The 24,757-nt window shown below is 35.4% G+C and overlaps 1 protein-coding gene across 1 annotated transcript; it reads right to left on the bottom strand.

Moving 5' to 3' along the window:
• Positions 1-472: 472 nt before the first annotated feature.
• Positions 473-24,066, bottom strand: LOC112563987 (unconventional myosin-Id-like). Its single transcript, XM_025238485.1, is given in 23 exon segments — positions 473-5,696; positions 6,200-6,348; positions 6,537-6,653; positions 7,147-7,248; positions 7,725-7,869; positions 8,295-8,518; positions 8,959-9,330; positions 9,616-9,693; positions 9,876-9,930; positions 10,227-10,372; positions 10,928-10,984; positions 11,517-11,627; positions 12,245-12,359; positions 15,569-15,714; positions 16,025-16,129; positions 16,131-16,235; positions 16,579-16,698; positions 18,864-18,959; positions 19,140-19,193; positions 20,257-20,422; positions 21,333-21,426; positions 21,777-21,985; positions 23,697-24,066. Coding segments are annotated over 23 exon segments (3,030 nt in total). The 5' UTR covers positions 23,795-24,066; the 3' UTR covers positions 473-5,530.
• Between the last annotated feature and the right edge of the window lie 691 nt (positions 24,067-24,757).

Genomic DNA, 24,757 nt, shown 5'->3' with positions numbered 1-24,757 from the left:
CTGGGACCCCTCCCCTCCACACCCATCTCTTTGCGCGAGCTATAAATCAAGAGTGAAATTCCGGGTCAGAAAATGTATAATGCAATCATTATAATAGGTGTAGTCATCTAAAGCTCGTAGGGAACTGAATTGTCAAGAGATCAGAGGTAGATGCTCCTCTCCTCCTTATCCAACTCTAAGGGCACCCACGTCTGGGTCATCTGGAGGAAGCGGGTTTCGAACCCCTGTCCAATACGTAAACCCTTTCTTTGTTAGCTTCCAAGCACGCTTTTCTTCATACATCGTCTAGCTAATGCTAACTGTGCCACAGCAACATGTGCTTTCTTATCTAAATAGTCTATGTCTACTGATTTGGCAGTAAAGAAACAAAACTGCAGAGAGCGACTCACATCCGCCAATACTGCTATATGTCCAAAACAGTTCTTTTAGAGGAATAGAGTAGAATTGAGAGTATAAACAATGTGCGACTCGCTGATCATATATACTTCTGAGTTTTATTATTTGACAACAAAACAATATGATATGGTACTGATAACATGCACAAAGCTAACAAGGATATAAGGCTTTAACAAGTCAAAAGGACAAGATATTAACACAGCAATTATGTTGTCATAAAAAGCGCAACAAAAAAAAATACACAAACCAATAAAGATGCTAGCTGGTTATAACTGCCAAGCAAACTTAACATCACAGCAGTGGCATGTGACAATTTCCTCCCACTGCTCCAATCCCTGAGCCGAGTACTCTTTCGTCACGCAGGTGCCAAATCACCTGTAGGGCAAAAACTTTCTGTTGATATAATCAGCTTGTCCGCACAGGCACTATCGCCCTCATCTACTGTAGTGTCAAGCGCACACTCCTAACCTAGAAAATACTGCAGGCCAAGCTTCTCCCCCTCCTACCTCTAAGTTCTACAGAAAATAAGGCACATGCAACCATTGCAATAACAGCAGCACAGTTTTGTTTTCTAGGTAGCATGTTACCATAAATGCTGTGGTCAGAACATGAAAATAGGAACGGCCATGTCACTCCTTAATGCTTCTACTCAAAACATGACATGCAGCCGGACAACAATAACTCTTTACAGACACCTTTAAATACATAGTCTCAAAGAGGTTACCGTGACAAATTTGCAACATGACCATTATGGATAACTTTTCAAACATAATAGCATATTTGACCATCTGTGTTTATTAAGAAGACTGCTTAAACATCATTATTGACTTCACCTAAGCCAACATAACTTGAATCAATGATACCAGCAGGAGCAGATAAAGCCATATTCTACTCAACATGCATTTAGCACAACAGCTACCATGCCCCTCAGACATTGGACATGACCTTTCTGAATAACTGCTAGAGTATATCTACAGTGTGGAACTTTCCCATCCATGTAGGTTCTACTGCATGGATGTGAATAAAGGGTATGACCATAAGATACTTACATTTTTGTGCATAATGCATAGCTGGAAACTGCAATTTAAAAAAAAATATTGGCTGTAGATTATAAAATTTTACAGAACCATTTGAAAAAAAATAGAATTGTCAATGCTTAAAAATATAACACCATAAGGAATTGGACTCTTAAATTATGTATCACATTTTAGGTCAACCTTTTTTTCTGTGTTAGTAAAAGAAAATATTGAAAATACACAACAAATCTTAGAAATGTAACCTTTATGACATATTTTTTTTGTTTTCAAATCAGACCATGCAAGGTGTTGACATTGAAGTCTTCTTGATGCTGTATCCCAACATCACTTAGACAAACATTTTAGGAAAAAACAGGAAAATTAACAGTTCTCTTACTTGTTCAGAAAAAAACACAAAATACTTGCAAGAAGCTCAATAAAAAAAACTTCAATTTACAGGAATTGGAAATATGGTTAAAATAACCACCCAGTTTTGTCTTTCACAATGACGATGTCGCTCCAAAAATTACCTTCCACAACAAAATTTCCAATGTCAATGGGTGTATAAATAAAAAAAAAAAATCTACTTCAGAAAAAAACATTCTAATGCCTGGTATTTCTGCATGCCTCTACAAATTTTACTGGATTCTTGAAGAACAGTTTTATGCTTGCTTCTACTCATGCTCTACTGGGATGTGATGTAGAAAAAATACAGAATGACTAGATCTTTCTATACTTAGTGACACTGGCTGAGATGACCAAATCAGGTAGCACAGTACAGCAAGGACACTATATGTCCACAATTAATTATGCTTGCATTTTTATCATTATTTAAAATAAAACAGCTGTTCAAATAATCATAATAATAACAGAAAACACGGACATATAATTTAGAGGAGTCCAAGATCACCTTTTCAAAAGGAAAAAGCAAGACAAGATCTGTAAATGTATGGTAATCGTTAGAATGGTACTGTATCCACCATTATTTGAAATGTAAATTTATTACATTAAAAGTACGCTAAAATTGTACATCATCATGCACTGAGGATGTCAGATGGAATGATTTCAGTAGCAATGAATACTTCTCCTAATTAAAAAAAACAAAACCATAGGACAAATAGTTCAACAAGTGGTTTTGTATCTAAGGCACACTAATCAATAACAATCCATGTCAAAAAATATTCAAGCGATTGCATTACATTATAGATATACTTTTACAGTTTCTTTCAGCTTTGTCATAAACTGAAAGTTTTTTTTCCTCTGAATACAAAGCTTTGTCGACTTCCAGCTTCATGCAGAAAGCAGATGTCAGACAATATTCCTTATTAATTAGCACACACAAACCAAACGTTGCCTTCACATTTCAAACTTTGTAAGTCTTCTTGTTTTCACTATTATAAAGCAGCAGCATACATAAAGACAAACAGTAAGTTACAACCGAAAACACTTCCAATACCAACAATTTAACTGAAATTTATCATGGACATAAATATGTATAACAACTAGTATGAATGTTGTTGCTTTTGAAAACAGTATCACAGGACCACATCAGTAGCGCACTGCATGTACTTGTTACAAAGTCATAACATACACTTAATAATAAAAATCATTTGACAGGAATTCCCATCCATGGAAAAATTTTTCAACTTCAATTTGTCCAGTTCATTAAGGTTCTAGACCACAAGCTCATGCTGTATGTATATCATACAGCGAAGAAAGGGTGATGACAATAAAAAGTAAACAGTAGGTCATGGAACTACACTCGCTCTATAAGTTCTCTGACAGCCCAAAACAAAAATAACAGCAGAATGGGAATGGATGCTGCAAAAAAAGTAGTAACAGAGAAACAGAAATAGAGAGCCACTGAAAAGCGTTATACAATTAGTGAACTATATCCTGTGCAGGTCATTTCCATTTCATCATACATACACATGCTAGAAGGTAGTTGAAACTTTTCAGATGATGGTTCCTTACTGACAACCGTCTGTGAACAACAGCTTTACATAAATAGTACCATTAAAACATCAACAGTCGCAAAAAACGATGCACTTAAGTGAAGGAATAACTGCCACTGATGTTTGTATTATTATATAAGAATGACTGGAATTCAACATTTTCAACACTTGTAAGAACATTAAATATTGAGAAAACTGGATACATTTCAATGGTCAGATCATAAAAGCTGCTGAAGACAATATCTTAACCAAAATATTACTAGACATGTTCAAACTTTTTTGAAAATGTTTCCCTATTTCTTAAGAATTCGGTACCAAAAGTGGATCTGACCTGATATGACAATGAGAACTGACGGATGAATCCATTAAAACTGTTGTCACCACAATATTATGATTCTACAAGATACAAGTGGTTGCTAATTTTCTAATATGAAATTTGTAGAGCAGTTCATTCACTGCTTTTGGGTAAGTGATAAAAGATGTAATGATAAAATAAACAAATTTTGGCAAAAACAACAAAACAATTGAAAAAGACTGGGTGACTTTTCAGGAAAAGCTTTGTGAGGCTGAAATAGTTGTCACCCAAATGGTGGTAATGGTAAGAACAAAGAAGTGATGTTATAGGGACTTTTAATAGAGAGCCGTCCAAGGCACAATGTTTCATCAAACAGATGAAAATGACAAATCTTAAAGCTCTCAAAAGGTCACCAAGTTTATTTAAAAAAATAAAGATGCACTCAGTGAACAAACGAAAGGTAGGTAACAGAAAACCACATGAAGAATCACAGAAACAGCCATGCAGACCTTGAGTCAAGTCATAAAATGCTCACTACTGATCTGGGAAAAAAAGGTTCTATTACAGAATTCCGAGTTTTTTGCTAACTGCAAGCTATACTATGAAGAAAACCAAAAATACAATGTTTTCTATAGTGTTTTGTGGAAACAGAAAAGGGGACTAATTTTAATGTGATAGTCTGCTAAACATTTTCACAAAAATGCCAAAGTGAACGTGAAAAATCAAAATAAATAAAACAACGAGATTCGGATTCGGATTCCAATTAGCATGATTTTGTAAATATTTGTGAAAGATACTTTATCACATGCTTTATCTACACCTCCTTCCTATTAAAGACATTTTACAATCAAATGACGATACTGTTATTAAACTACATGATGCCACAAGAAAAGGAAAAACAATTCAAAACTAAATAAGCTACCACAAAATTTTAAATTATATAGCTGAAAGAGTCTATAAAGCTTAATTTCTTGAACTTCAAAAAAAGTCAAACAAGCAGTAATAATTAAGCCTCTCTAGTATAAACAGCTTGGTTCAAAAAAAAAAAAACAAGAGATTCTTTGTATACATATAAAAGCAAAAGTTTAGAAACATTATTACAGTCTATGTAAGGTGATAACACACTTGAACAAAATAATTTTATATCTTATGTATTAGACATACAACATTGACTTCACACCTCAACAATGAACTTTTTCCCATAGCCTTCAATCAACAGCAGGATTTATTAACTACAGTTTAAGGCTATAAATAGGAAGAAAAACCTCCCACTTCTATGGGTATTTTTTTCTCCATTTCATTCAGATGACTAATGACTAAGAAATGAATAGAAATGTAGTATATAACAACATACAAAAGGTTTTCCACACACAGTGTGATGAAAATTGATACAAATTCAGCAATTTAAAAAATAGCTAGTCTTTATTAGTCACATCATAAAAGTGACAAATTCTATAGTGATATTCTTTTAAAATTCAAAAATTTTCTTAACTTTCATATCATAACATGTTTATAAAAACAATCTATTCAAAGCAGCAAAAGTGGTTGTGATTTAAAAAAAAAAAAAAGCTTTCTGTACACGATTTCTGGATCTCCAACTTTTATTTATGCAGAAAAAAAAACCAGCTTTTCACAAAGTTTTAATCTTCAAATCTTATAACTGAGTACAAAACTCTGCAAATTTATTGTATAAGATGCATAAATGTGCACACTAAAGTTGGACAAATGCATATGGAAGATAAGAGCACTTCATCAATGCATGCACACACACTCGTGCACACATTCTGAAAACTGTAAGTTATCAGTTACTGTGTAACTAGAAGCCTAACTGAGTTCATAATGTACTAATAATATACCAAGCAGCCTTCTCATGAAGGTGATGGGATAAGGAGACTAAGGTCACTGCCCTCTTTCCTGAAAACAGGTCCATTGTTTGTAGCCATCTGTCTCACAATCACACTACGGCTCTTGTCACCCAACATGCAGCCTATTCTGCCATTCTCCACTCTTAGTTTGAGATCTCTGCTATACTGCCTGAAACACAGAATCAAAACATATTTGTTCTTGGTATTGCATGTTTATAGAGGTTGGTTATTTGAGTTTTACACTATGCCAGCAACTAAAGCTATATTATGGCAGATCTTCATAGAGAAGACAGGAGGAGCAAAACTTATATTTATTAAAATGAAATCATTTTGGGTGTCTACTAATGGGTGTCAAAGGGTACAGAAGCTGGAGATAAGATGGAGAAGCAGGTGAATGACAAATCAAAAGCAAATGGTGGTTGGCTGGTTGAGTGACAGAAGAGGTACTTCGCAATTATACCAATCCAGAAACAGAAAAATTAAAATTTGTGAAAATAGCATGAGATTTGTCTAGGAAAAAAAATGTAAAATAAAGAAAAGAATTTAACAAAAAGCCTTGCATCATCAACCGACTGGAAAATAAATACTTTTCTCAGAATGGTAACATAACTTCCCATTTACAGCCATCCAGACAAGAAGAAAATATTCTACCCTTAAGCCAGTTTAACTTACCTGTTAATAAGATTTGCAAGAATTCCCACCAGCTCGCCAATCCTTTCTTCATTGACATGACTGTACAAGCACAGCACAAGATCATTGCCACCACTGAGGTGCACGACAATCAACTGGTCGCTGCCTTGTGTGATGCTTACTCCAGTCACCTGAAAAAGGACAAACAAACAAAAAGTGAAGAAAGATTTTTTTCATGCTTTCTTTTCACACAGTTCTTTCTCCATTAGCTTAGCATCATTCTGGGAATTGTTTCTGGACACTTTATCTCCCTCTTGACAACATGCATAAAGTCCATGTCAAGATGATGAAGCTATATGCTCTTTTGCATGCAACTTACATTTGTGAATGGGATTCCTTTCTGCATGGCCTTGAAATGCTTCTTGTGGTCAAGTTTGTAGATAAACTTGTCTGTGAAAACAATGGCACGCTCCGCTGTTTTGTTGTGTTTGTTGGCCTGTTCAGAAAAAGCAATAAATTAACAGCATTTCATAAAAACTGGAAAAGCTAATGATAGATAATGAATAGATGATGAAGACTGGTAGTGGTGGTGGTGATGATAATGACAATGAAGAAATAAAATCAGAGATGGAAATCCATAAGAATGTAACCATCTTGATGCTGAGCTTCTAAATAATAAAATAAATTTCTGATGAAATATTTTTGACTGCGCAGTTGATTTTGAAAGTGATTTGTGTAAAAATTTTCAAGACTTCCAAAATGAATGATCATATTTTGTTAACCTCATGTATAAAACTTTTTTTGGTAGGGGGAATACGAGTAAAGTCTACTGGATATAACTAATTTCTATTGGACTTATAAGAAAGTGAAGTGGTAAAGTATTTGTGGGCAGCTTTTTCCTACCTCTTATCAATACTAAGTTTTCTTTAAAACCTAGTTAAGTTATAAGTAATATCACATTACAGGCAAATCTTATAACTCCCACTTACCTTCCTGACAAAAGAGGAAAACAGGACCTTTGTAAAACCATCCTTAGACTTGAGCAAGTTTATTTGTGATACAAAGTCTGCAGTGCTGCTATTCTCTCTTGTCTGTATAACAAATGTGAGACAAACAACAATTTACCAAACTATTCTCTCAAAGCTCTGTCAATATTCTGACAATACTACCTTTTGTGATTAATTAATGTGCCTGAGAGCTGCTACCCACTGAATATAATCATTCTTAGAATTTACAAGCTTTAAGAGGTTTTTTTTGGCATGAAATTTTTTCTCTGGCCTTATCCTTACTTCTAATCACTGGTCAGCTTAAGCTTGGACATTTTTGTCTGACCAGCTTCTTAAGAACCATGCTAAAAAGTTGAATGCAATTGCTACTTTTCTAATATGAACGAAAAGCAATATTATTCACTCATCATACTTTAAACCCCTTTTCCCAGGTCAGTGCTGCACAGCTGGGACTTTGCTGGCTTTCCTCATTAAGCTCAGCCAGATTTCTTCTCTCCCTGTGCATTATGGAAACTCAAAACCAAGTCACTTGTTTTACATTTTAAAACCTACAAATTCACCTGAGCCAAATAGTTTCCCTCCCACTTGCGCTTTAGTCCCCATTCAGGGCGGCGACGCATTAATAGGTCTCCAGCAAGGACCTTTAGATGCCATTGAGGTCGCTCTTCTTTGGGGATTTTGCGCAAAATCATGTGAGCACGCCACCTAGAACAGAATTCAATGCAACACAGATATCATAAGATCTTGGAAGGTTAGAAATGGCAAACACTTAGAAGACAAACAAATGTTTAAAAAACATTTTGTATCCTCTTCTCTTATCACTGACACTCTGATCCTCTAGCCAGGTGTGGCTGCCCTTATTAGTCTAAAACTACAGTCCATAAGATTCCAGTCAACTTGACTACACTCAAGTAGATCCACTACAGTCCATGACATTTCAATCCAAAAGATAAAGTAAACTTTATGTTTCTGGTTGATTCCATGTTAAATTAAAAAAAAAAAACAAAAAAACACTTGAACAGAAATGGTATACATTTGATAGCTGATGAGAGAGCGAAGAAAGATCAGGCTACTATCGTCATATGATCACAATAATAAGGAGCAGAAAATGAGCTGTAATTTTTTTTTACCTTGAATGAACTTTTTTCAGCATGTCAACCAATCCCTGAAGAACTGCTGGGGGTGAAGGCCACTGCACATTCTTGCCAAAGTCACGTGTCTGGCGCACATTGCGAAACCGTTCCACAATCATGAGAATGTAGTTACGCATTTTGTACCGCTTGAAACATCCCATAATCAGGTACATAGCGCGCAGTTGCCTTGCCTTCTTTCTTGCCAAGGCTCCTCTTACCATCTGCATAACAAAAGCTCAGCAGCTCACCTCCATTTGACAAATGTGAAAGATATTCAGAAAGTGAAAACTACCTTCACATCGTACATTTTTTTTTTTTTTTTTTATTTTTTTTGGTGCTACTTATGTATATTTCCATGGGGGTGGAGGTGGGGAGGGTTTCCATTTTACTATAAGAATGCAGGAAATGAACAACATAAAAGACTAGAGAGATTAAGAAGTCAACCTTTGACCCCTGCCCCCCCCCCTTTTTTTTGTAATGTTTCTTGACTTTTAGTTCTACACTTAGTTCTGCACTTAAACATTAACATCAGCCATCAAAGGAACTTATCATTAACCATTAGATTTCATTTTAGTTCAGGTTCACACTGCTGTTAAACAAAGTCTATAAAGAGAATCAAAATTTGTGGAATATACCCTAAGAATAAAACTTCTAATGTTACCTTTTGTAGGAACAACACAATTCCAGGGATCTTTCTGTCTCGTGCTTCCTCAAAAGCAAAGATGGTCTGAGGTGAGCGGATGAAAATCTTGGAGCGGCCATATTTGACATCCTGACCACAGTTCTGGCTGTTCACTAGATACTTGACCCCGTCCACTACATTTCCCCGGAAGTTGGGCCAGGTGTCACGAGCAATGCATTTGTATCGATGCAGGAAGCGGTCATAGGCCATGCGGTAAGCAAAGCCAGCCCTGCGAACCCTCACATTTTCCAACAAACCCAGATACATGACCTGATGTTTACAGCGTGTGTCATTGAACTGAACAGGTGACTTGATCTCATTTGGCTTGATGCACCGCACATAGAATGGAGTCTGAAACAGATTAATTGAATAAGCTGCTACTAGAACATATCAAGATGCTTGTTCAACACTATTTCTTTGTTTAAAAAAAAAAAAAAAGGTAGCGCTTTTCACTTCCTTCATGTATCTTCTTCATGCCTAAATGGTAGGTTGTTCATTAGGTTTTCTGAATATGATATATGATTATAGAATAAGTGTGCCTAATATCTGTCAAATAGGCACCTTATAAATACTGATCATTATTTTTTTTACCAATAAAATTAAGATATTTAACGAAAGACTTTAAAAAATAAAAACCTTGGATGCCAAGTTCTCCACTAAAGCAATAATGGAATTTTTGAAGTCAGTGCCAGCAGTGGTGGGACGCTTGGTGGTCTGCAAAACAAACACAATGCTATCAAAAAAATTTCCCTTACAAAAAAGATTTCCATCTTCAAATAAGCGATGGCATAATGTTTTTTGAAGTGTGCAGCACAATATTAAAAATACAAACTTAGAAGAAAATTTTGCAAATTAAACAAAGCTGACAGCAGTGCGCACAGCAATAAATTTCCCACCTCAGTGACAAGCTGCTTCCCCTCCGGCCACATACTCTTGATCAAATTATTGGAGCTGTTGACAGACGAATAGTCGAAAAGTTCAGTTATTAACACTTCACATATCTAGAAAGAGAAGTTCTAACATTTAATAACATTTACTGCAGAAAAGTATTTATTAATCATTCATGTTTAGATAAAATCAGCTCAATATGTTAATTTTATGTGCATGGATGCTATTAGAATTACAGGCAAAGATGAACACAAACTTTTGCACAGCTACAAGTGTGCCAGTATTTATGTATGGAGGTTGTATGTTAACATCATCATAATTATAACCAGCTTCTAAGAATTTTATGTAATTTGAAATACCTGTTAAACAACAATCGCTTAAAATCCATGAACAGCATGTCTTTATTCTTATCAATAAACCCCACAACACTGTAGGTGACATCTCCAGCATAGTGCATGATGCGGAAATCCCGATTATGTTCCAGACTTTTATCAGCTGGTGCTAGCTGCACAGTGAAATGTGGGGAGAAGAGTGTAGATATTACCTCTATGCCCAAAGAAACAGGTTTAAATAAAGCTTTGTCCAGTCCACATTAAATACCATACAGATTTATAAAAGTTTCAACTGAATACATAAAATAATAAACAGTACATTTTGTCATATGCTATTACAATGACAGTCACGTCTAAAAGAAGTTAACATATAACTAATTATTGTTTTCTTATATGTTTTCTGGAATGAGTGGAATGAGAGTTAAGTTCCTAATTCACTTAATTAAAAAATGGGGTTTATTACATGCTAGAAGCAATAATAGCAATAGTATATGATGGAAAGCTAAAACTACTTGATGCACAGAGTAATAATACTAAATCGTTCTCAACTGCACCCAAAAGTTTTACTAAAGAGAAAAAGCCTGCCTTAATGTACTCTTCCAAAAAGAAAAAAAAATGGCAACCAAAATATTTCATGCCCTTAAAATAACAACAATGCACAATCACATAATAAATGAATGTTTGGTTATGTGTTTACTAGAGCCTTAAGAGAAGTTGAAAAAACTAACTTTTCTGCAGGTGAAGCGCTCGCTTTTTAATTTTTGTGCCATGGCATCCAAGAACATCTGAAAACAAAATGCAGATAGGAAAACCCTTGTTCATATCTGTTTATAACAAATCTACAGGGTTACTCTAGTTATATTTTTCTTTTGCCAGATGACCTTTTTTTTTTAAATACTGCCTAGAAAATGTGTGTGGAAAAGGAAAGCATGAATGGCATAGATATCAATGATATACAACACTCTTTAATCAAGACAGTATTTTCCTCTTCCAATAATCTATTTTGCTTCACTGCAACCCTGTGTTGACCATGAGCTGTGTCTCTATTTACCTTGTGTATGAGTTTACATAGACAGATGTCACATTTTCTTACCTTGTACTTTTTTTTATTCATTAGGACGAAATGCCACAAGGTTACTCCAAAATATTTTAATCAATGGTTATTTTGATTAATGAATTTAATCACCCATCAGCATTTCAAGTAAATTTTTACGAACCAATTAAATAAAAACTTCAAAATGGACAGTTAATTTGATATGTGAATATATCTCAGAATACATTCAACTATGCTGAAAAAGTTGCTGAAATTATTCTCACTTCATCTGTCACTTTTCCAACACTTAGGCAGGCTTCATCAAGAATAGCTAGCACTCCTCTATGCGGTACTTCCACAAGATCACAAATCACTTTATTGTTGAAGTAGTCCACCTGTGTGCAAAGACAGGCCAGGTCACCCATCAAACATTCTCAAAACCAACAAGCAAATGCATCCTATTAAAGGAAATTACAACAGTGATAAGAACTTGCCGTTAGAAAAAGACCAGCCTTAAAAGTGAAAAGTAGAATGGACTGCTGACAGGCAAACTTTCTACATTAACTACCAGAATATTTTGATACTGTTGACATTAAGAATGATGGATCAGTCTATCTTTAACTTGCATGATTCCAAATATGTCCTTCAACACCTGACAGTTTGCCACTTCAGAGGAGGCTAAGCTTTCTTCTGGTAGACTGTCAGCAGTCCATTCTACATAATTAAACTTTTTGTACAATTGCTCTCTCTCTCTCACACACACACACATTGAAATGGAGTAAATGGTTCCCGCATCCTCAACTTCTAACAGCCTCCTTAAATACATCAGGATTTATTAATTGCAGGTACTTTATTTTAGGGAGAAATCGTATGGAAGAACATTGTTTTATTTTTATCTTTACATATTAAAAAAACGGATTCATACAAAAATGAGAAAAATGTTATCAAAACAGAAAAGAATAAAACACAAACAGAAAGTAAAGCTGGGACAAAATATACAAAAACTACTCACATGTTGCCATTCAATGCCTTCCTTCATATACTCTTCCTGCTCTTGCTTCAAGACTAACTCAATAAACAGCTGCTGCAGTTTTTCGTTGCAGTAATTGATACAGAACTGCTCAAAACTGGAAGACATACCAAAAAAAGACAGAAATAACTCTACATAGGTTATTGTGGTGGTCATCAAGGGTCAGCATCTGACAGGTATGGCTCAAATTTCAGGAGTAAATATCAGACCTAAATTTTCTTAATAATGGGAGGGGGGGAGAGGGAGAGGGGTCAGGAATTACTTTGCAAATACAATAAAGTGAGGCACTCATGCATCACCTCCAACATCAGAGAAAGGAATGAAAATATTTTCAACAGGCTGATAATGTTTCAGTGTGCAGCTTAACCAATGAATCATAAGAAAATGGAAAATGTATTTGATGATATGTTTTCTACCTAAACCATGCTAAATGGCTACCAAGTGCATTTAGGCCGAACAATTCTTCTCTGCCATGATGTTAAATGGCAGAATCACTTAAACAGTCACATAACACTTTACTATAAGTAGGTACCAGCACACAAAATTCAGTTTTTGTTTAAATGAGTGATTTTTTTATGTTTATATAAAAGTACAAGAAAATATAAGAAAAACAAAACAAAACAGAGTCTCTATCTTTATCAGTTTTGGAGATACTTCTGTTTTAAGTTCATAATTTGTGTCACAGCTATAACTCTTTATTCTGGACCATATTTGATGCTCTCATATGTAGCATCACGAAATCTTAGAAGTCCAAGTACTTTGTATGAGAAGTTGCCAACACTGACTTTCTACTCTAGTGACTGAAAAAACTAATTTGTAAAAAGACACAATGGAATTTGCTATTTGCTTTTTTTTAAAATCATGGTTGCATTGTCACATATCTATCACACTGTACAAAACCAAGGGAAGAAAGCTTGGTCCTTAAAGAATTGTTTTTGCATGAATTATTCCCCTTCACAAAATTGAGCAATAATCAGGTGGGTCTTTTCCATTTAAAAAGAAATTTTTAAAAATAATACTCGCTATGTTGTGGACAGTTACTGATTATTTATTTCTGCACAAAATTTATACTACTAAAACAAAAAAAGCTTTTATTTCTATTGATATATTGATTTCTTTTATGCCTTCCGATTTGTATTTAAAGACTATTTTCTGTATTCTTACCTTGTGACAGAATATCATGTCTGCTCCAATCAGTTAGCCTTTCACTTACATTTATTAACTACAAGAAAACCAAAAAAAAATTTGCAGTATTCAGAAGAAATGCTCCTTAAAATATTTTGAATTATTGCTGCTTTTATTGTGGATCACAGGAGTTTGTGTTTGAACACAGAACACGTTTGTGCTAACCGTACATCATGAACACATATCGGTACTGCATCATAAACACAAATTTTCGTGCTGATGTCATAAACAGACAATCAGTTAATCATCTTACTGCATTAAATAAGTGAGTGGTAGAAACCAGGATTTCCTTCTTACCTAAGTAGTGTGTGGTTTCCGATTAATAAGGATATTATATTACCAAGCCTAATTCTACAGGATTCAAACAGGTCTGACCACACTGAAAATGCAGATCTTTTAGAAACCTGTTTTATTTTCTTGGAAATTGTATGATTGTATTGATTATCATGTGTTACAAGATTCTTTTTAACATATCAAAGAAGCTCTGATCACTTTCATCATAACATTATCCAACTGTACTACAACACGTGTTCGCATGTCCATTTTAAGTTCTGCATTTCCCTGACATGACCTGTTTCAAAATGAGACACAAGGACTGTTGCTCCTTTTAATCTTTCAGTCTTCTGCAAGGCAAAATCTTCGCTCTTCTTCCTCTCTCTTCTGTGTACATCTCTATGAGTGCATGTATATGTCTACATATATGTATGTATGTGGAGGGGTGAGAGAGACTGCAAATGTGTGTGAGAGAGTGCCTCTGAAATGGAGCATGCCAGGACTATATCTTGAACTGAGACACCATCAGAAAAATACAGTCCTCATCTTGTGGTTTCTTTTAAGATAATAAGGTGAATGATTTGCTTTTGTCTTTATCCAGAAATGTGGACTAGGAACATGCTATTCTCAAAACAAGTTTTAAAAAAATATTAGATTATGCTCATCTTATTCGAGAAGATTTTTTTTTCTGTGAAGCTTACATTCATTACTGCTTATATACTACATTAGGTAAATTGCAATTGTTTTCAAATGCCAATATCCATAAGTTCTGAAGAACTGCATACCTTTTTTTTTATTTCCTAACTTTTAAAAGCCAATCATAAAAAGAGGACATTTTTAAGTACAGTTCCTAACAACAAAAGTCCTGAAAAGTCCCAATCTGCGTTTCAAATTTTATAGTTGGTTGGAAGGAACAGAAACTCACCTTTAATATAACTAAATCAAATGATTGTAACTATGAGAATCATGAGCCAATACTGAGTCATATGGCAAAAGACAATAAGAAATCATGCACCTTGTTTTCTGTCTAGCTGCCTCTTACTGCAGTTCTGCTTTCTTTTGATTGTCATTTCCATATATCCCTCCCACTTTATTACTATCCTTCACCTGTCATTCCCCTAGGCCCCACAGTCATTGGAGCCAACTTTTGATCTCACCTTTAGAACCTTCAGGCACCTTTGGTGACATGTGAGATTACCAGGCAAACCTTTATAGCTTCATGGCCCCAAATGATGTCATTCCTGTCCTATTTGATGACAGCTAACAGTTGCAAACTGATTGTTTAAACCATCCTTCTCATTCTTACCAAGTTCAGTTCCACATGTTTTTTTTTTTACTGCCCGTTTTCCAGTTATTCAGAATTGTATTTTCCATCCCTGGTCTTAGAAATTAATTTTTCCCACTGGATTAAAGAAAACTCATATACATGGTAATGGCAGGTAACAACAGGATGGAGATAAGGATCACACGCTAGGCCAGTTACTCAAGTAGTCATGCTTCACTAATCGCTTCAATTTGGCCTGCAAATACCCTCACCTCCCTCCCCATAAATCGAACCCTTTTTTTTAAGTGGCACAGTGGAAGTTCTCTCTCTAGATCTTTGTAGGCATATTTTTAATGAGGTTTTGCACAGTGGAGCACAAAAAGAATAATTTAACATATTTTAAATAAGCACTCCTGACCATCATTTATAAAGCCCCAAATACTAAAAAAAAAAAAAAGTAATTTAAAGACCTTATTTATGTCGCTCCCAAATCTACAAACCTATAAGCACCTATAAGGACCATATGCACCCCGTTAATCCAAATGAGCACTTAAAAATTGTTTAGCAACACTACTGTCACTTACCTGTTGTTGTCAAAAATTTCAAAGCCATAAATATCAAGGACTCCTATGACGGTGTTTTTGCCTGCATAGCGCACACCACTGTGTTTTGGATCAATCAATTCATTGATACGGCCAACAATCCATGTAAACATACGATTGTAGATAGCCTGCAAAGGTAAATGGTCAAAGCCTAAATGTTCAATCTAAGCTGTCTGAAAACTGTACTACTCCTGAATAATATCATTTGATTACATAGGTTATGCTTTCCTGAAATCACTTCAACGGTTCATTTCATTAAAGCATAAGAAAAGGATGTTTGATGACATACATGTTCAATCTTGCAGATCTCAAAACTAAACTGCTCGTTTGATGCATTTTGTTGACAGAGACTAAGCTGCTTTGAGAGTTTATTTTATTAAAGCGTATAAAAACACTTAAAAAAAATCAGACAATCAAGAAAGAAAGTAAAGACCTTACCTTAGCAAAGGCATCCCGTGCATACAGAGCTTCAGATACGTTAAGCCCTTTCTCAACTACCTGCCCTCCTGCAGCAATCACGCGTGATAGAAGGGTACGTTCTAAGTGCATCTGTCTCTACACACAAGAGCCGAGCAAGGGCAACCAGATCTTTTCGGTTGGTCATCTGGGCATGATCTTGGTCAGCAGAGGGTTCAAACTGAATGTTGCCCTAGTTAGGAGGAGTCAAAACATTCAAAGCTAGATTCATAACTGGCACTTGCCTTTTGACTCCTTGATTTATAAATGGAATAATTCATGACCTGCATTACAACATGGCAAATCAAATACCCCAAAACAGTGTTTTCTCCAAAATGCCACTGCAATCAGATACATTTTCTTCTCAATACATTATTTATAAAAACTGTTTAAGAAAGAAAAAGAATGTTGCAGAGTCAAAACTTTTTAAAAACAAGAGTGCTTAAAAGGCTTTACCTCTCACCACAGAGAGATCAAGTATCAAAAATCAGATTAATCAAAAGGAAAACAAATTTGCTTTTAATAATCATACCAACCAGATGCAGCACTGCAGCAATAACATTCCAAAGAGTCTCAATGTCCTTAGGGTCAAAGCCAGAGTTTTTCAATGCAGCTACCACAGATTTGTAGTCTCCTCTGTCATCAATCATGGCAGCCTGATAGGAAGAAAGTGTTGCAAATATTTAAATTATTACATTTTTAATTGATGAGATTTTGACACAGCATTTTGTTCGAATCTCAATTTTCCAGATAAAAAACTAACGAAGATATGACTAAATACTACTCTTCTCAAAATCTTTAACAATGTGTAACTACTTTTTAATCAAGAAAAATGTGTGACTTCTTGAAACTTAAATTATTGCACACATAGGTTGTTAGGACTTTCACTCCATGATCATGCATTTTCAATAAAACATGATGTTTTTTTTTTTAATTGTATGAGTCACAGCACATGCACTAGAACCCCTCAAACCAGCTTAGGGACTTGAAGTAATCACATTGCAAAGTGGGGTTTAAAAGAAGAAATAGTAACTACAATATATTGCAATTGCAGGCTGGGATATACATATAATGCTCTAAAGGCCCTTTGTTTTAGGGTAAAACAATCATTTTTCTATTTACAATTATCTCTACAAGCTATTTCATTTACATTCTGGTTACATGAAACATCACTTGTGTTATCTGCATTAAAACCATGCACACAAACACACATGAACATACACACGCATGCGTACACACACACACACAAATGTGCACAAATCTACTTGGTTAAAGTACAGATAAGAACCAAGTTTCCGAATATTTTTAAAAACCTCTTTCACTTCTAACATACTTAAATTTTCCTTAATTATAAAGTAAATATATGTGTGCACGCATATGCAAACACACACAGAAAGAAGAAAGTGTCATGCAGATTATGCATTGTAGTAGCAACAACAACAAAAAACTGCACTATCATTAGATATGTTTCAACGTGCAGCACAAGACAATATGTAATGTCACCTCATCTGATTGCAGTTGTAACTGAGAATTCTGAAATGGTTAAGAAAAACCCAAACAACAAAATAACCAGTTAAAAACAAAGTGGATTTTTTTCCTCCTTGTCATCCATCAGAAAGATCACTTTGTTTATGCTGTTTTATGTCCTTAAAAAGCTTTAAAAAGTGGCACATCCTGCTACCAACCTAGCACCTTCTGTGTAGTACCTGAATTTTTAATATTATAAAGCATCTAAAATATCCTTGGACAGAGTTAGTTTATTTTTTTAATGCATTTGAAATAAGAATAATAATAAACATGATTTATATAAGCCATGATCATGTTCATAAAGGAGCATACTCTCATGGCTTGAGACAAGAACAAAACATGGACATTATATGAAGGATGGAATGATAAACCACAATGCAGACAAATATTAAAAGACAAACATAGAAGACTCAAAGAGGAATCGGGGAACAAAAAGTAAAGATGTAGAGTTTCATGAATCTGCAGACGAAGACAAGCAGGCAGACAAGGCAAAAGACAAAAAAGTGAAGGAAAGGGTTAGAGGCTGGACTAGCATTATGTGAATTGTTGTTAAGAGTAACACTCATGAAACAGATGATAAGGATTATGGTGGCAGAGTTCAGTGTGTAAGAATAGATGAAGTTCTAACACTACTATTTGCTTAAAAGAACTCATTCCTGCATGATGATGTTAAAAGATAAGATTTTATCACCACCATCATGTATAAAACAAACATTTGAAAAATAGTTCCTACAGTAAAGGCTCTAAATGCAGTTCAAAAAAAAGACAAAGAACATAAAGTCATGCAAAAGATCAATGCAAACAGCAATAAGTCAATGAAAAACAAATATTGACGCATTAGACAGGAGCATACAGGACCAACAGAAAGAGAAAGAAAGTTTAATAATACTTCTATAACTAATTTTATTGAACTAAAGAAGTATTGTAAATCAAACCAGAATGCATTTGACGAAGAAATGAAACAAAGTGACATGGACAAGAAAGTGCAAAGATAGTGACTCAAGAAAGAAAAAAAAAAATTCAGCCCAAACATTTATGTTTTATGCTGATCATGTTGTTAAATGATTCAGCAAAGCAAGCATTACAGTGCTGAGGCAACCTCAGTATAATACTGAAGTAATCACATGCCAGCAACCAATCAACCCCAGGAAAAAAACGAGTGTAACAAGTTCAGTTTTATGCTTAAGGGGAAATCATCATGTCTTGAATACAGTAGACATGAAAAAAAAAAGATAAATAAATAAAATAAACAATTTAAGAAAGCCAAAGCAAGCATTAAATGCGGAATGATCACCTTTGGATCCCCACCCTGGTTCACATAGTGATAGAGGGTAGTGTCTCGTGTTAATCCCATCTGTGAAAGTCGATCCTCAGGAGCACCGACCAAAAGCTGCACAAAAATAGTATGGACTTCAAGTAATTCTCCTTTTAAGTGTTAAATATAGTCTAGATTACCAGAAACAAGGCTTAGTGATAAGCCAAATGATGTTAATGACTGATGATTGATGGATGATCATTATATGTTAATGTAATTTCTGATTGGAATAATTGTTTGACACAGCTTACTCACCTGATAAAATGAATGGAAATTCCTTTCTCCTGTTTGCTGAAATACCACTCGACTCTGAAAAACAGAATCACACATCTCTATGCTAATAAATGATGGAAGTAAAAAATATTTAGATTTCTTATTTATTATAATTTTTAGACACTATCAGTGATGCAAGATATTTTTGAAGTTAATAGTCATATACAGTGGTACCTCGACATACGAGTTTAATTCGTTCCGTAACCTTGCTCGTATGTCAAACTGCTGGTATCTCAAAGCAATTTTCCCCATTGAAATTCATTGAAATGCCATTAATCCGTTCCAGCTCCCAAAACACCACCTCAGTGTTTTTGGTTAAGTGTTTTGAATAAGAAAAATGTATTTACAAGAAGAAACATTTATTTATGAATAACAAATACATATTCTATAAAAACATATTAAATTCTTGTTTGTGGAAGTGTGTGGATCTGCTTCAGCAAATCACCGTAAATCGCTCGTGCCTCTCACACATGATGCTTTGTGTTAAGGTTCCTCCTTGAAGCTGCTTCTCTGTCACCCACACAATCAATAGTTTCTCCATCTTTTCATGGAGAGAAGTCCGAGCTTAGAAATTATTGTAACGCCCCTAGCTGGCGTTGTACCCTTTATCAACTCCTGTTAAGCTCAGAACAGATCATTGATGTGCTACACCCGTACATCCTCGCCAAGTCAATTACTCGCACACCTTGCTCACGTTTTTCTACGATTTCGCGCTTTAATTCAATAGACATCATCTTCTTCTTCGGACCCATGGTTACAAAAATAAATGTGATAATGTTTTGTAAATGTACAAAAAGCAAAAACGCGAACCCAACTTATCAAAAATGCTTCGAAAACGAGGGAAACAAGCACACAGACTGAGGTCTAGTCTGAGGTGGGAGAAACTGTTAGACGCTGCACACGACCCCAACATCTACCCCGCATGTTAGGGTCATGTGCAGGCGTGTAGTGTGCATTCCTCGTATCTCAAATTGCTCTTATCTCGAAGCAAAATATCGCTCGCTCGGCGGCTCGTATCTCAAAACACTCGTATGTCAGGGCACTCGTATGTCGAGGTACCACTGTATACTCTATATGAGTTAAAGAAAAGCTACCACACCTTCTCAAGCAAGTAGTTGTTAATATGACCCCCAATGGGGTCCCCTTTGAAGTCAAAATTGATGTCCATGTATTTGCCAAAGCGACTAGAGTTGTCATTGCGATTGGTCTTTGCATTACCAAATGCCTCCAAGATAACATTGGTTAATATAAGCACATCTTTCACCCTGAAAACAAAAGTGAATACACAGACAAATAAATCTTCACTTTCAGAGGCTCTCGTAAGCATTTGTCAGTGTATTATTACAAAAGCAATACAAGTGTTAGAGGGATTGTAAAGAAACAAAAAACTGCTTAGAATCTCGTAAAGAGTGGGATCATTTTGAATCTCGTCTATTTTCTTGTCTGTTCATATGGAAAAAGTTTAACATTTTACAGGATGTTGTGTTTAATAAGAGAAATTACACAGGACACTTTCATGTGCTTCAATGAAGTCTCATCTTCTGATGAGGTCAACTCGAATCCAGTGTGAACTGATGCAATAATATGGTTGGACATTGCTCATAGCTATGTTGACTGTTATCACTAATCTATATCACTAATCCAACTAATGACGCACTACCGATCACTTGAGTTCAAATCCTAACAATGACCGATAGTTCCTCTCCCACGCTGACGTCACACAGCAAGCCACAGCTTTATCACTACCATCACAGCCTTTACTATACCTTTAATAGAAAATGCTTTACGTGCTATATAATCTCAGCATTAGACTGACCTATCCCCATTGCCTGTACCTTTTCACAACAGACACAAACAAATCTCACTTTGCATTATCAGATAAAGCATTGTGAAGCTATTTCCTGACTTTGTAGAAATAAAAAAGCTAATCAGCCCATAAACACATTACTACCAGTATTAGCACTAATGATTCTTATTTCAAGTTAATCAATTTACCAAAAATTTTTTCAATAAGACTTTTACGCTCTAAAATAAAATTGACAAAAGGGATAACAAATTTTATTAAAGCTATATTGAAATTGTAGGTTTATCTAGAATGCATGATGTGATACAAATGTAGAGTTAAAACCTCTTATAGATTTTAACTCCAACACCTGCCAAATGCTAGAATCATACCTTTCAACTTCACGCTGTCCACTGACATTTGTTACTGCAGCAATGTAACGCATGATGATTTTTGAAGCTTCAGTTTTACCAGATCCACTCTCTCCTAAAATAGAAATATAGCAAATGTAAGGTTTCTTTTTTACTACACACTAATTATATCTGTGTAGAAACACAGGCATCAGGAATGTAACTGAAAAGACTTAATCGTCAAGAATACAGCTAATGGCAGAGCTGGAACCATTTGTAAATTAACATAACTAGGCATTTGTGACATTCATTTTTTTCTGTACACAGTTATGTGTATAGGCTTAAAATTCTGTATCTTTATTTACTAAGAATTGGGGATAAATTATGATCTTGTTCTGAGCTAAACACTATAAATCTAAAAATATTTTGCAGACTTTTAAATTACACACATGCAACTCTACTTATATCATAACACATTTGCATTACCTGAGATAACAATGCATGTGTCTTTTGACTGCCGTTTCATTGTTTTATATGCAGAGTCTGCGAGTGCAAATATATGAGGTGGTCGTTCATAAATTTCTCGACCCCGATATTGGTCCACATAATTCTTTCCATAAAGATCCACCTGTCTGTATGGATTCACTGACACAACCACCTCTCCAATATAGGTGTATATTCTGCCTTTTTCAAATCTGAAAAACACAGTTGCAGATGGAAATATAATAAATCATAAATGTATGTCTGATTTAACTAAATATTCATATTTATACTTTCTGTGTGCATGTACATGTATGATTTTACAATTTCCCAAGTGCATGTGCTTCTCTCAAGAGTCTTTGCATATTATAATATGGAGTAACTTGTAGCAAGTACACAGCAACCACCGGGGCTGTGCTAGTCCATGTTTGGTGTCAATACATTACAGCACAAACTGCTGATTATTTATCAAAAACATAGTATGTTTGGCCTCAGAATCATAATGGAAGCAAAAATCTGCACCTGCACAGTGTCACTTCAAAAGTGCACCACCATGCATGCACCCATGCACACACCCCAAACACAGCAAGTCTGATATATGTGATATATTAAAAGTGGCAACAAGAAACTCAAAAAAAAAAAAAAAAGAAAAGAAACCCAACAACAAAACTGAGCATCCTGGTGCTGGATTTTATAATCTGAAGTGTGAAGCTACAGCTTATGTCACTACAATTTGTACAAAATGTAATAAGGATTGTAAAAACTTATGCACTTCCTCCTTTAAAACAATATAAAAGAAAGACACATGATGCTCTCAAACGTTAATGATGAATTGTTGTGTGATTCCAAGAAAATAACAAACATTTCTTGACGGCAAAGAACATTGATTTAAATATATCTTTATCATACACTGGGGTAGCTCGTTTGATCTCAGATTACACCCCACCCAACAACCATTCTTTTTCTCTCCGCCTAATCACATTAAGCTGCTGCATATACTGCACACCTCTACGGCGTACGCGTGTGTCAACACATTGGTGTGTGTGTAAAGCTCCAATGATGGGCGCCATACGAAAGTTAATATTTATTGCGATCATGCAGCTAGCCCTAAAAGCAAGTGTTTTGAAATGACTGTAAGGTATGTATAGAAGTAAAACCCTGTGCTAAACTTATATGAGTCAAGATGAGGCCACCAGTCCTCCAGCTGGTCTGACACTCCCTTGCTGACTTGCGTCCCGTGCATTCGTTACCGATCGATCAAAAACACATTTGCATTCCACAGCCTCCATAAGATACGAAGACCAAAAAAGTTTTAAAATGCCATGCACGGTCTACGCTGTCGACAAAAACGGACCCTTTATACAGCTTGATAGAATAAAACGTATGCTATGTGCTTAAAACGATGACAAGCTTTCAAAAAAAAAAAAAAAAAACGAACGCGAACTTGGCAGAAGCCATTTTACTCGCAGGCCAGGTGTAAGGACCTAATGATTTATTTTCAGTGAAGTAATGAAACCGATTACTTTTTATGTGATTAGAAATGTTAAGGAAAACGCTCCTCTGTGTCATCAAATGTGTACTAATTGATCGAGTTTACCGCCAATTAATAGCTTTCATTCATGTGATTTCGTTTTGATCTCTTCAAAGCAGGTGTGGGTCGACCCACTTGTTACTTCCACCAAAAATTCCTTCAAAAATCTCTCCCTTTACAGTCGGCGAAAAAAATGTAAAATACACTAACAAATCACATCCAGTTAGATGTCGGAACAACGGAAAATAAAGCGAGCGAATGACTCATACGCCGTACAAAAGTCTGCTTGTTGATCCCAAGCAGACGACGAAACAAGACTGAGTACAGCAAAATAAAATTACTGCTACCGACAGAAACAGCGAGAAAATTCATCGCCAGGCTGTTCCACGACTTACCTGTTTTTCAAATTTTGCATAAACGCATCCAAGGTAAGCTCGGGAAGAAGTACGAAATCTCCAATCCCGAATTCGGGGCCTTCGTGAATCGCCGCCATGGTGTAAGCCGGCCAAGTCGGAGCGGTGTGTGACAGCGAGGTAAGAGCCTACGACATACTTGCCGCTGCCGCTACATGCCGCCTGGCGAAACTCATGTTTGCAATGGGCGCGTCCCACCGGAGGGGAGAGCACGCCGGCCTACGTAACCGACCGCCTCTACTTTTATTTTAGTCGTTAATTTATTTTTCAAATTCGTCGAAGAAACAACCTGCTTGATTGAAAATAAAATGAACCGGACAAGCTAATATGTTTGCAATAGGCGCGTTCCAGGTTGAGGGGAGAGAACTCGAAGCTATACGTAACCGACGTCCGTTAGTTTTATTTTATTTATTAATTTATTTTGCAAATTCATCGAAGAAACAAACTATTTGATTTAAAATAAAATACACTGGGGTAGCTAAATTAGTTTAACTTTAACAGAAGGAACACTGAACATGCACAAAATATTTTAATAATTCTCTATAGCGCATATATATATATAGGTGTGGTGAACGAGTTCAAAACTTGTCTCACAAGGTGTTAACTTTTTTTTTTAAACTGTGAAAAATATGCTTGAACGAATATTATTGGTTTATACAATTATATTTCTTAAATTTCAACTTTAATAGCCGACCACTTTGAAAAAAAAATCAATATGGAATAGCCCAGTCTTTCATCACGCGTTTATTACATGTATTTCTTTACAAAAATATATTAAATATTATTAGAGAAAAAAAAGGTTTTAAATATTACAAAAATCCTTAATTCCTCGTATGCTATATATATAATCCACCTGGGCTGGTTCAAATAGTTTCACTGGAGATTTGTCATTGTGTATACACTTAAACTGAGGTCGTTCCCTAACCATGTGTTGTTTTGATTTTGGTGTTTGTTTGATTGCTTGTTAGCTTGCTTTTTAAGGTCGTGTGTAGGAAGGGGGATGTGTTAGAGACCCAACTTTTCTCGGGGCCGGTTTGTTGTGA

This window comes from Pomacea canaliculata, linkage group LG5, assembly GCF_003073045.1.
Source record: "Pomacea canaliculata isolate SZHN2017 linkage group LG5, ASM307304v1, whole genome shotgun sequence".
Lineage (NCBI taxonomy): Eukaryota > Metazoa > Mollusca > Gastropoda > Architaenioglossa > Ampullariidae > Pomacea > Pomacea canaliculata.
The sequence above is the reverse complement of the archived record's forward strand: the minus strand, read 5'-3'. Positions and strand labels throughout refer to the sequence as shown.